Source organism: Oncorhynchus mykiss, chromosome 23 (assembly GCF_057628025.1).
Source record: "Oncorhynchus mykiss isolate SJ-2025 chromosome 23, ASM5762802v1, whole genome shotgun sequence".
NCBI classification, from domain to species: Eukaryota; Metazoa; Chordata; class Actinopteri; order Salmoniformes; family Salmonidae; genus Oncorhynchus; species Oncorhynchus mykiss.
This window is the reverse complement of record NC_143044.1, coordinates 902,836-915,146: the sequence shown is the minus strand read 5'-3', so window position 1 is coordinate 915,146 and position 12,311 is coordinate 902,836. Positions and strand designations below refer to the sequence as shown.

The following is a 12,311-nucleotide window of genomic DNA, read 5'->3' as shown; positions in this document are numbered from 1 at the left end:
ACCTATTGTACCCAAGGTACCCACTGTATTGTGTTTTCACTCACACCTGCTTTCCTTCATGTGAGCTCATGTTTTCTGTTTATTATTCTGTATTTTGATAGATGCCGCCTTAACCAGGGATCGGAAGGATGATTGAGTATGGAGAAAGACCATCGCTAATTCTCCTCTAAAACTTGTCCTTTAACTATGTCCATTCCCCAAAAGTCTAAAATCACAGGTCAGAGAGGCACAACTAGCTAACCAGCAGAGAGGTATTATTCTCAGGTTTCTATATTAGAGTGTTCCTCCGAATGGACTATCTGCATGTAAATGATTAAGGTTTATGGGAACATGAACAGAAACTTGACTAAGTTGACTAAGTTGACCAACATGGACTACTGTATAAGTAAACAGAGACTCTACAGTGTGGACAATGGACTACTGCTATCTACAAGGTGGGACTGAAACATGCAATCTCATCAGATAAATACCCAGCTAAATGTGCAATATATTTGAAAAGTATTGTGTTCATAGACACATCGGACACATAGGTATTGTTGACTGTATGGGTCAACTGCAAAGTAATATCTGTTACTCTCATGGTTGTTTAATTATTATCTGTTTGAGGATCTGTTTTATATACTAACAGACATTTCAAAATACAAACATTAGAATCACCATTAATCATCATAGAACATGTAATTATCATAAACAGTGCAAGTATAGCTTTCAAGCAGTTAATGGACTACTTTCTTCATTTCAGTAGGTTAGTAGGTGTAACAAATCAGGATGACAATGTGCAAGATAAACCAAATGCAGGTAACTGCCAAAATAATGTAAACACATATGTAAATGAGGGATACAAAGAATATTGAAGGCATTTTCATTCCACACAGGTGTGGTTCCTAAATTAATTAAGCAATTAACATCATGCTTTGGGTCATGTATAAAAATGCTGGGGCGGCCATGTTTTTGGATACTATTGTTATACCCCCATAGGATGACATTGCTCCCATCCGCAGGGCACAAGTGGTTACTGAATGGTTTGATGAGCATTAAAACGATGAAACCATATGCCATGTTTGTCTCAGTCACCAGATCTCAACCCAATTGAACACTTCTGGGAGATTCTGGAGTGGTGCCTGAGACAACGTTTTCCACCACCATCAACAAAACACAAATTATGGAATTTCTCATGGAAGAATGGTGTTGCATCCCTCCAATAGAGTTCCAGACACTCGCCAAATCTATGCCAAGGTGCATTGAAGCTGTTCATGGTGTTTCTTTGATTTATTTATTTTATTTTTTGGCAGTTACCTGTGTATGCATGAATAATCATGTGTATTTGCACAAAAATTTTAATGCCATGGGACATTGCGATCTCCAGTTTGGACTTTCAAAAGTATGTGGACACCTGCTCGTCGAAAACCTCATTCCAAAATCATGGGAAATAGTATGGAGTTGGTCCCCCCCTTTACTGCTATAACAGCCTCCACTCTTCTGGGAAGGCTTTCCATTAGATGTTGGAACAATGCTGTGGGGACTTGCTTCTATTCAGCCACAAGAGCAATGGTGAGGTCGGGCACTGATGTTAGGTGATTAGGCCTGGCTCTCAGTCGGCATTCCAATTCATCCCAGAGGTGTTCGATGGGGTTGATGGGCTCTGTGCAGGCCAGACAAGTTCTTCCACACCAATCTCGAACAAACCATTTCTGTATGGATTTCGCTTTGTGCAAGGAGGCATTGTCATGCTGAAACAGGAAAGAGCCTTCCCCAAACTGTTGGCACAAAGTTGGAAGCACAGAATCGTCTAAAATGTAATTGTATTCTGTAGTGTTAAGATTTCCCTTCACTGGAACTAAGGGGCCTAGCCCGAACCATGAAAAACAGCCCCAGACCGTTATGTCTCATCCACCAAACTTTACAGTTGGCATTATGCATTCGGCAGGTAGCGTTCTCCTGTTATCTGACAAACCCAGATGTGTCTGTCTGACTGCCACATGGTGAAGCGTGACTCATCACTCCAGAGAATGCTTTTCCACTGCTCCGGCGTCCAATTGGCGGCGAGTTTTACACCACTCCAGCTGACGCTTGGCTTTGCACATAGTGATCTTAGGCTTGTGTGCGGCTGCTCAGCCATTGAAACCCATTTCATGAATCTCCCGGCGAACAGTTCTTATGCTGACATTGCTTCCAGAGGCAGTTTGGAACTCTGTAGCGAGTGAAGTGCATTTGGAAGGTTTTCAGACCCCTTGACTTTTCCACATTTTGTTATGTTAGAGCCTTATTCTAAAATTGATAAAAATTTGTTTTTTTTGCTCATCAATCTACACACAGTACCCCACAAGGACAAAGCGAAAACAGGATTTTAGACATTTTTGCAAATGTATTCAAATTAAAAAACAGAAAAAACATTTACATAAGTATTCAGACCCTTTGCTATAAGAGACGAAATTGAGCTCTGGTGCATCCTGTTTCCATTGATCATCCTTGAGATGTTTCTAAAACGGGCTTGAAGTCATCTGTGATAAATTCAATTGATTGGACATGATTTGGAAAGGCACACACCCGTCTATATAAGGTCCCACAGTTGACAGTGCAAGTCAGAGCAAAAACCAAGCCATGAGATCGAAGGAATTGTCCGTAGAGCTCCGAGACAGGAATGTGTTGAGGCACAGGGTACCAAAACATTTCTGCAGCATTGAAGGCCAAGAACACAGTGGCCTCCATTATTTTTGAATGGAAGAAGTTTGGAACCACCAAGACTCTTCCTAGAGCTGGACGCCCCGCCAACCTGAAACTAGGCACCATCCCTACGGTGAAGCATGGTCATGGCAGCATCATGCTATGGGGATGTTTTTCAGAGGCAGGGACTGGGACACTAGTCAGGATCAAGGGAATGATGATCGGAGCAATGTACAGAAAGATCCTTGATAAAAACCTGCTCCAGAGCGCTCAGGAACTCAGACCGGACCTCAGACTGTTCACCTTCCTACAGGACAATGACCCTAAGCACACAGGCAGGACAACACAGGAGTGGCTTTGGGACAAGTCTCTGAATGTCCTTGAGTGGCCCAGCCAGAGCCCGGACTTGAACCCGATAAAACATCTCTGGAGAGACTTTAAAATAGCTGTGCAGCGACGCTCCCCATCCAACCTGACCCGAGCTTGAGAGGATCTGCAGAGAAGAATGGGAGAAACTCCCCAAATACAGGTGTGCCAAGCTTGTAGCGTCATACCCAAGAAGACTCTAGGCTGCAATCGCTGCCAACGGTGCTTCAACAAAGTGCTGAGTAAAGGGTCTGAATACTAATGTAAATGTGAAATGTCCATGTTTTTTTTGTACTCTGTATAGATGTAATAAGCTAAATAAAGTGTGTAAATGAACGCCATTTGCTTGATAGTGTTGTCCTTTTCATTTTGGGGGGAAATAAACTGTTTGATTTGTTTTCATGTTTCACAAAAAGACTGGAAGAACCATGTGCTTTTTACCTTTTGAGGGAGAGGAGGACACGTTTACACGCAGAATTGGGCTCTTGCACAACAGTAGGTCAAAGTAGAAGTAGTAGTCTATTTTTGCTCGTCACTTGGACTGAGGAATGTTTCATTCATAAAGGAGAAAGGATTAGTGGTTCAGGTTTGCTCTGTCTCTGCTCCAAACTTCAATTCAGTTGTTGGCTTAAATGCACAATCGTTGTCAGGATTTGCAGGGGAATGAGCACAACTCTATCTAGCCAGTCAGTGCAAGATGGAGTTTCATACTACTTCTTATTCCTGTTCTCTCAGATCTCAACAACTGCTCATGGGGAGGGGTGAGGCCACGTAGTTAGTGTTTCCATCCTTCAATGTTCAACGTCTTTTGCTCGTTCATGGTTTGGGGCTCTCATGTTTTTGCTTTTAAACCTCATTCTGAAGACCAGATCTCTAGGTGTTTACTTCAGAAATGAATCCGCAAAAAGTTTGTACCTGGATTAGTGTCATACAAAGGACTTAAGCTCATAAAAAATGTGCATTATGAATGTTATCTAGACACGCTGAAGGACTGAGATCTGGGACAGGGACATTTTTGCTGTTACATACCCCAAATCGGTTAAATCCACCCACTCTCCTAATCCATATATAATCCCAAAACATGTTCTTATTGTTTGGATAGAGTATTTTACAAGTGTTAAAATTAGTATTCTGTCAATTATTTTGTATGAAAGAAAACATTGCATAACATTCAACAGGGACAAGATGGATGCAGTCCATTGTTGCATTGTTGTTTCGTCCTAATGTATTCGAGGGTAAAAACAAACACCATGGAAATTGTACCATGGATTGAGGTGGAGATGAAAACAGTGGACTATGGCTCAATGCCCTCACCCCGATTATTTGCCTCTCACCTTCTCCCCAATCTACTGCCTCCAGGTTTAAGAAAGAGAGGGAAGGTAAGATAAAGATGATTGTGGGGGTCTGAGGTGTGGTCATTGCTTACAAAAATGTTTTAAAGACAAAGTAGCAATGAAGCTGTCACATTGTTTGAAGTCAACTGCTTTTAACATGATTGTATAGGTTATCGGAAGGAACCCAAAAGATGTTGCATGTTCATTTTACCACTTCCACAATGTAAATAGACTACTAGAGGACAAAGAGGACTTCAACACATTTCTGGAGGAATTTCTTGATGGAAAAGGGGGGTATGTTTTCCCAATAGCGTACATATTTTATGGAAGTGTAATACCGTGGGATTTTTTGTAGGCCAATGTTTTCGATGCGATACTTAATTTGTGCTTGTAACATTCTTTGATTAATTTTTTGGTGGTTCTTGGTTTGATCATGTTAAAGATTGGTACAGCCAAAAGGAAAACTTTGACATACAGTTTCTCACATATGAAAAAGGTATAGATCAGTTCGATTCATTTTCAATACGTTTGTTATTATTAGTGTTCAATACCAGAGAAAATAAGAGTTTGTATTTTGATACAAAATACTTTTTTGTGTACTCTTTCTTGCGTAACAGGACATGAAAGGCGTAATTGTCAAGATTTAAAACTTTCTGAACAAGAGACATGAAAACAAAACACTCAACATGATTGTTTGAAAATAGTATTTTCAGTAACATGAGACAAACCCCAAATGCCAATTCGGATACAGTGGCTCCTGCATTCCTTTTGTGGCTTCACAGGAACAGTTTTCCATCACCCAGATTGAAAGGTTTGACACCATCTACAAGGAGGGGATGAAAGGTTTCCCTTTGGAGTTCCTTTGGGATCTATGAACTGTGAATTGTAGCAGGCCTACTGTTGTTAAATAACTAAGAACTTGCAATGTACATAGTCAGCTATATCCACGAGCGCTCTAACTGAAAAGTTTATTTGGGTCAGCAACAAAAAGCTACAGAAAATCTCCTTGAATTCTTAGAAACAGATTATTTATTTCCTATACAAAACTCATAGAGTGAAACAAATTGATTAGCTAGAGCACTGAGCGAATCTTCTATTTCTGTACTAATTAGAGACATGTGCTGTGTAAACCTATTATGTATCTTAGCAAATACCAGAGACATAATGATAACACATTATGTTTCCATTACTCATGCTACTTTTTATGCTAATTATGCCCTTCTTTCTTTCTAGCAACATTGTATACTACATCAAATGGGAAAGCGGCACCTTCAGTTTTCTGGTACAGTTTGTGCCAATGCCACATTCAGTGTTTGTTTTGTTCTCTTAGTATTTGCTAGGATTTCTGTTATAGAATGGTATCAGTCTAGTGTCAAATCTATCATAGTTCATCATGATTGCAAAAGTGACAATAGTTTACCATATCACAGCTTTCAGCTGGTATGCCTTTGTCTTTATTAAGTTCATGGTTGCTTAGGATCGGGAGAAGTTACCACCTGGGATGTTTCAGTATGATGGAACCTGGAACTACCTTACTTTCCTCAACCTGGTGAGTTTACTTGGAAGTCACTCCTCAGTAAAAGGCACATGACAGCCCACTTGGAGTTTGTCAAAAGGCACCTAAAGGACTCTCAGACCATGAGAAACAAGATTCTCTGGTCTGATGAAACCAAGATTGAACTCTTTGGCCTAAATGCCAAGCGTCACGTCTGGAGGAAACCAGTCACTTCTCATCAGCTGGGCAATACTATCCCTACGGTGAAGCATGGTGGTGGCAGCATCATGCTGTGGGGATGTTTTTCAGCGGCAGAGACTAGGAGACTACACTCTATGGTGTATTGTGCGTAGAAATTATGAGGGGGGAAAAACGATTTAATCCAGATTAGAATAAGGCTGTAACATAACAAAAGGTTTAGGGGTCTGAACATTTTCCGAATGCACTGTAGGATGATGTCATCCTATTGACGAGGATGAGCTGGCCAGTCAGCGGTCTACTTGCGTGAATTATATATGCCCACACCATTCTGTTTTTGGGGTATTTCCTCACCATTCCAACACAGAAATGCTGCTTTTTAACATACTTAATTTCCATGTTTTGGAAGGAAAACTATTTCACTCATATTGTAATTAATTCTAGGTAATATTTCATAGAAATCTGGAAACACTGGACAGTTAATTTCTTTCTGTTTTTATTTCTTTCATCACACCAACGATGGTCATTATGGCAAAACAGTTATATTTTTGTTTCATCAGACCATAGGACATTTATCCAAAAAGTACGATCTTTGTTCCCATGTGCAGTTGCAAACCGTAGTCTGACTTCTTTTATGGCGGTTTTGGAGCAGTGTCTTCTTCCTTGCTGAGCGGCCTTTCAGGTTATGTCGATTATAGGACTCGTTTTTACTGTGGATATAGATACTTTTGTACCTGTTTCCTACAGCATCTTCACAAGGTCATTTGCTGTTGTTGGCTGTGAATGGGGTGAAAGCGAGCAGTTTGAGGACAGTGAGGAGTGAGGAGAACCTCGTTAAATATGTCAGGACATAGCAATACGGATGGTCCGGGAGTGGTCGTGGAAACCACAGTACTGTTAACAGTGGCACCCCATCATTCAGGGTGAGCCCCACCTGTTTAGCTAAAAAAAAAAAAAGTGCCTGTTTTGCATTTTATTTTGGAATTAATATGTGTCACATATCAGTTTGCAAAAAATATGAATGAGTTAATAAAGCCACATATGAACATGTCTCTTTTTTGCTTTCTTATGGCAGCTACAAAATGCAGGTGTTTCAGCCTAGCTCAGTGCTTTCTGAGGTGGAGGGGCAGCCAGCGGAAAATAAAGAGCGTAGAGGTTGGTCATCTCTGGTTGTGCTGTGATTGGCTCAGTGTTCTGTCATTCATGGGGACACTACGTCATCGCAAAATCTACAGGAAGAGCGAGAAAGTTCAAGCCCCCTTGTGTGGTACCATAGAATTACATTAGAAGTGCCCATTCAAGAAGGCTCAAGGTCATTCGCAACAGGTAAAATTATGTCAAATCACATTATATCTACCATAGCTTTGATTGGACATCCTCATTTTAAAATCTTAGCAATCAAGCTAGACAAGGAGTCATCATGAATCGCGTCAACAATCTACTGGCAAATCCTTTTCAATCCTCGTCAAATGAAGAGAAATTATACATACTGTATAACGTATTGGTGCTCATCAGCCATTGAACATAAAAATGACACAACAAGTTGGAAATCACAACTTCAACAAAGAAGTTGAATACGTGGGTAACTGCAAAGCAATCACTATTTTGCTTCCCTTGTCTACTATTCGGTGGAGAGGGTGTGTTCTCCAAGTCTGGGTGTAAGGGTCTCTTTTCCAGGCTTAAAAGGACTGACATCATGATACGACCTTGTTTTTTTTTGTAGTCCCCAGTTGTCTTGAAAGCACCATAAATCAAGAGAACCCCAGACTTTGCTGACAATGTTCCATTGTTCCAAAATTTTCTCTCAAGAAGAACCGCTGCGCCACTTTGCTGTTCAAGTGGGCACAGCACAATGGTGAGTCCAAAAATGTGTTGTATACTGCTGCATGATGTAGTATGTCATGGAGATATGTATACTGCAGCTAAGAAAGTAATACTAAGTATATGTTGTGTAGTAAACTGTTAGTAGACAATGTGCCTCACCCTAATAATTTGGTACCTTTCCCCCTCATAACTTAGCTTACTGTTCTGACTTGGTGGTGCACATGTAGCCTATAGCCTGTTTTAGAGAAATGTCATAATTTATTATTGTAAGAGCTTTCATTGTCTGCTTACAGTGGGGCAAAAAAGTATTTAGTCAGCCACCAATTGTGCAAGTTCTCCCACTCATCTTTTTAAGTGGGATAACTTGCACAATTGGTGGCTGACTAAATACTTTTTTGCCCCACTGTATATTCCCCCTTTACTTATGCTACAGTTCTGACTTGGTGTACAGGGAGAACACTGTAAGAACGGCCCATGTTCTGAATTCTGTCGCTGTACATTTCAAAAGTGCTGAACAAATAGACATTGTCTTAATTGAAATTATGGATTGCCTCTTATCCTCTCATCGTTCCATTATGCCATCGTTTGTACATCTCTATTGTCAGTAGAAACCACATTTGATTAAGCAAGTCAGCCATCTTAGCTATGTTTTTTTTAAAGGCAGTAAATGAGGCTGAACTAATTGTTTTGCCCCCAGACAAGACTCTGCTGATAGCCAGATGTAGCGGTGGTAAGGATTTTATTTTATTTTATCTATTTTACCTTTATTTAACTAAGCAAGTGTGAGGGAAAAATTATGTGTTCACCTTATTTGTTGTCTATGTAACAACTATTTACTTAACAAACAGTAAGATATTTCTGTCCTGCTAATGCAGTGTTGTATGGTCTCCACTCTAGCACCCTGCAGCCAGTCTGGGTGTTGAGGACATGGGTTCTACTAGAGATAGCTTGAAGCTCACAATTGACTTGTGTTTGTCACGTCTGCTCCCGCTCTTCCCTTCCCCTGGCGCTTGAGGGCGCCAGATTACCCTGCATCATGCACTCCTGCCATCCACCACGCACACCTGCCTTCCCTCGTCACACGCATCAGCGTTATTGGACTCACCTGGTCTCACTTATCTCCTGTTTATTTCCTCCCCTATATTTGACATTTCCCCAGCTCTGTTCCCGGCTGCTGCATTGATTGTCTTTTGTCTTAGGCACAGCGTCAGCAAACAGAAACTGTCTCGTTACTCCCCGTACCTGATTCGTCTCTCCAGCGTCAATACATGTGACAGAATGCAGCAGCCACATACGAAGCATCGGGGACTACTGGCGTTCCGGTTGGAATGGTGGCAGCGGCTCTGGGTCGCCTAGCCAGCTCATCAGGCTTTTACGCCCTAGCTGGCTCGAGAGGTTTCCTTGCCCCAGTTGGCTCGGAGGGCGTCCATCCCACGTCGGGCCTCAGCTGGATCGTCAGTTCTTGTTCACCCGGCTGATCCAGGACTTTTTGTCTTTTGTTTTGTTGGTGACATCGGGTTGGATCCTGCCGCCGATGGAACCGGGGGTGCCTAAGCCAGCCCGTCAGGCTTTCTCACGCCCTGGCTGGCTCGAGAGGTTTTCCGGCTTGGCGGCTTCCCATCCCACGTCACACTCCACTGGATCATCGGGCTCCCCTTCTACTGCAGGATCGGCAGTCGTCTTGCCTCAGCCGGATCGTCAGGCTCTCGCGCTCCTGCCGGTTTATCGGATTTTCAAGCCCCGACCGACTTGCCCAGCACCCATGTCTCGGCCGGTTCACCCAGGTGGGACGCTGGGTGGAGTCCCAAGAGGGAGGGGTACTGTCACGTCTGCTCCCGCTCTTCCCTTCCCCTGGCGCTCGAGGGCGCCAGATTACCCTGCATCCGCACTCCTGCCATCCATCACGCACACCTGCCTTCCCTCGTCACGCGCATCAGCGTTATCTGACTCTCCTGGACTCACTTATTTCCTCCCCTATATTTGTCAGTTCCCCAGCTCTGTTCCCTGCTGCTGCATTGATTGTCTTTTGTCTTAGTTTCTGTTTGCTGACGCTGTGCTTGTCTTGTTATATGTCCGTTATTTATTCAATGTTACTCCTCGTACCTGCTTCGTCTCTCCAGCATCAACTCATGTGACAGTGTTGGTGATAAAAAGCTAGCGTTCTATAGACAAGATGTGGTGTGTGTGTGTGACTCAAGATATAGAGAGAGCCTGGAAGAGTTAAGAACAATGCCTCATGGTCTCATCTTCCTGGCATCTGGGAAACTAAGTAAAATACCATCCTGTGTAGATAACCAAGGTGGCTTATGGGAAGGTTAGAAGTGACTGACTAAGCAATCTTGGTATCAGCTATATTAAAAACTGTGCATCGTCTGTAAAGGCTAGGCTCTCTGCCTAACAGTCAGGCAAGACTGGTGGGCTGACGGTCTCGTTATTGCAATAATTAATAGATATTAAAGATGATTGTTTGAAGAAATGACCAAGACCAAGTCTCTCTCAGTACTGAATTTCTGCGACACAAGTCAGTTAAGAACAAATTCTTACTTTCAATGAAGCCTAGGAACAGTGGGTTAACTGCCTTGTTCAGGGGCAGAATGACAGATTTTTACCTTGTCGCCTCGGGGATTTGATCTAGCAACTTTTCTGTTACCAGTCCAACGCTCTAACCTCTAAGCCTACCTGGTGCTGAAAAGAGAACTCTGCTGTTGGGACAGCTTTATGTAGACCCTAACATTTTGTGGGCACCATTTATCAGTTACAGTGCATTGCGAAAGTATTCGGCCCCCTTGAACTTTGCGACCTTTTGCCACATTTCAGGCTTCAAACATAAAGATATAAAACTGTATTTTTTTGTGAAGAATCAACAACAAGTGGGACACAATCATGAAGTGGAACGACATTTATTGGATATTTCAAACTTTTTTAACAAATCAAAAACTGAAAAATTGGGCGTGCAAAATTATTCAGCCCCTTTACTTTCAGTGCAGCAAACTCTCTCCAGAAGTTCAGTGAGGATCTCTGAATGATCCAATGTTGACCTAAATGACTAATGATGATAAATACAATCCACCTATGTGTAATCAAGTCTCCGTATAAATGCACCTGCACTGTGATAGTCTCAGAGGTCCGTTAAAAGCGCAGAGAGCATCATGAAGAACAAGGAACACACCAGGCAGGTCCGAGATACTGTTGTGAAGAAGTTTAAAGCCGGATTTGGATACAAAAAGATTTCCCAAGCTTTAAACATCCCAAGGAGCACTGTGCAAGCGATAATATTGAAATGGAAGGAGTATCAGACCACTGCAAATCTACCAAGACCTGGCCGTCCCTCTAAACTTTCAGCTCATACAAGGAGAAGACTGATCAGATATGCAGCCAAGAGGCCCATGATCACTCTGGATGAACTGCAGAGATCTACAGCTGAGGTGGGAGACTCTGTCCATAGGACAACAATCAGTCGTATATTGCACAAATCTGGCCTTTATGGAAGTGGCAAGAAGAAAGCCATTTCTTAAAGATATCCATAAAAAGTGTTGTTTAAAGTTTGCCACAAGCCACCTGGGAGACACACCAAACGTGTGGAAGAAGGTGCTCTGGTCAGATGAAACCAAAATTGAACTTTTTAGCAACAATGCAAGATGTTATGTTTGGCGTAAAAGCAACACAGCTCATCACCCTGAACACACCATCCCCACTGTCAAACATGGTGGTGGCAGCATCATGGTTTGGGCCTGCTTTTCTTCAGCAGGGACAGGGAAGATGGTTAAAATTGATGGGAAGATGGATGGAGCCAAATACAGGACCATTCTGGAAGAAAACCTGATGGAGTCTGCTAAAGACCTGAGACTGGGACGGAGATTTGTCTTCCAACAAGACAATGATCCAAAACATAAAGCAAAATCTACAATGGAATGGTTCAAAAATAAACATATCCAGGTGTTAGAATGGCCAAGTCAAAGTCCAGACCTGAATCCAATCGAGAATCTGTGGAAAGAACTGAAAACTGCTGTTCACAAATGCTCTCCATCCAACCTCACTGAGCTCAAGCTGTTTTGCAGCTGTTTTGCAAGGAAGAATGGGAAAAAAATTCAGTCTCTCGATGTGCAAAACTGATAGAGGCATACCCCAAGCAACTTACAGCTGTAATCGCAGCAAAAGGTGACGCTACAAAGTATTAACTTAAGGGGGCTGAATAATTTTGCACGCCCAATTTTTCTGTTTTTGATTTGTTAAAAAAGTTAGAAATATCCAATAAATGTCGTTCCACTTCATGATTGTGTCCCACTTGTTGATTCTTCACAAAAAAATACAGTTTTATATCTTTATGTTTGAAGCCTGAAATGTGGCAAAAGGTCGCAAAGTTCAAGGGGGCCAAATACTTTCGCAATGCACTGTATAGTGCAATTAATGTATTGTTTAGTGCTGTGTAG

The 12,311-nt window shown here is 42.1% G+C and overlaps 1 protein-coding gene across 1 annotated transcript in view; it reads left to right on the top strand.

Moving 5' to 3' along the window:
* Positions 1-3,371, top strand: part of LOC110502259 (uncharacterized) — a 30,728-nt gene extending 27,357 nt beyond the window's left edge. Inside the window, exon 6 of the mRNA XM_021580158.3 lies at positions 102-3,371. Coding sequence (XP_021435833.2) covers positions 102-113 — 12 coding nt within the window. The 3' untranslated portion in view covers positions 114-3,371. The remainder of the gene's footprint in view (positions 1-101) is intronic.
* Positions 3,372-12,311: the final 8,940 nt, after the last annotated feature.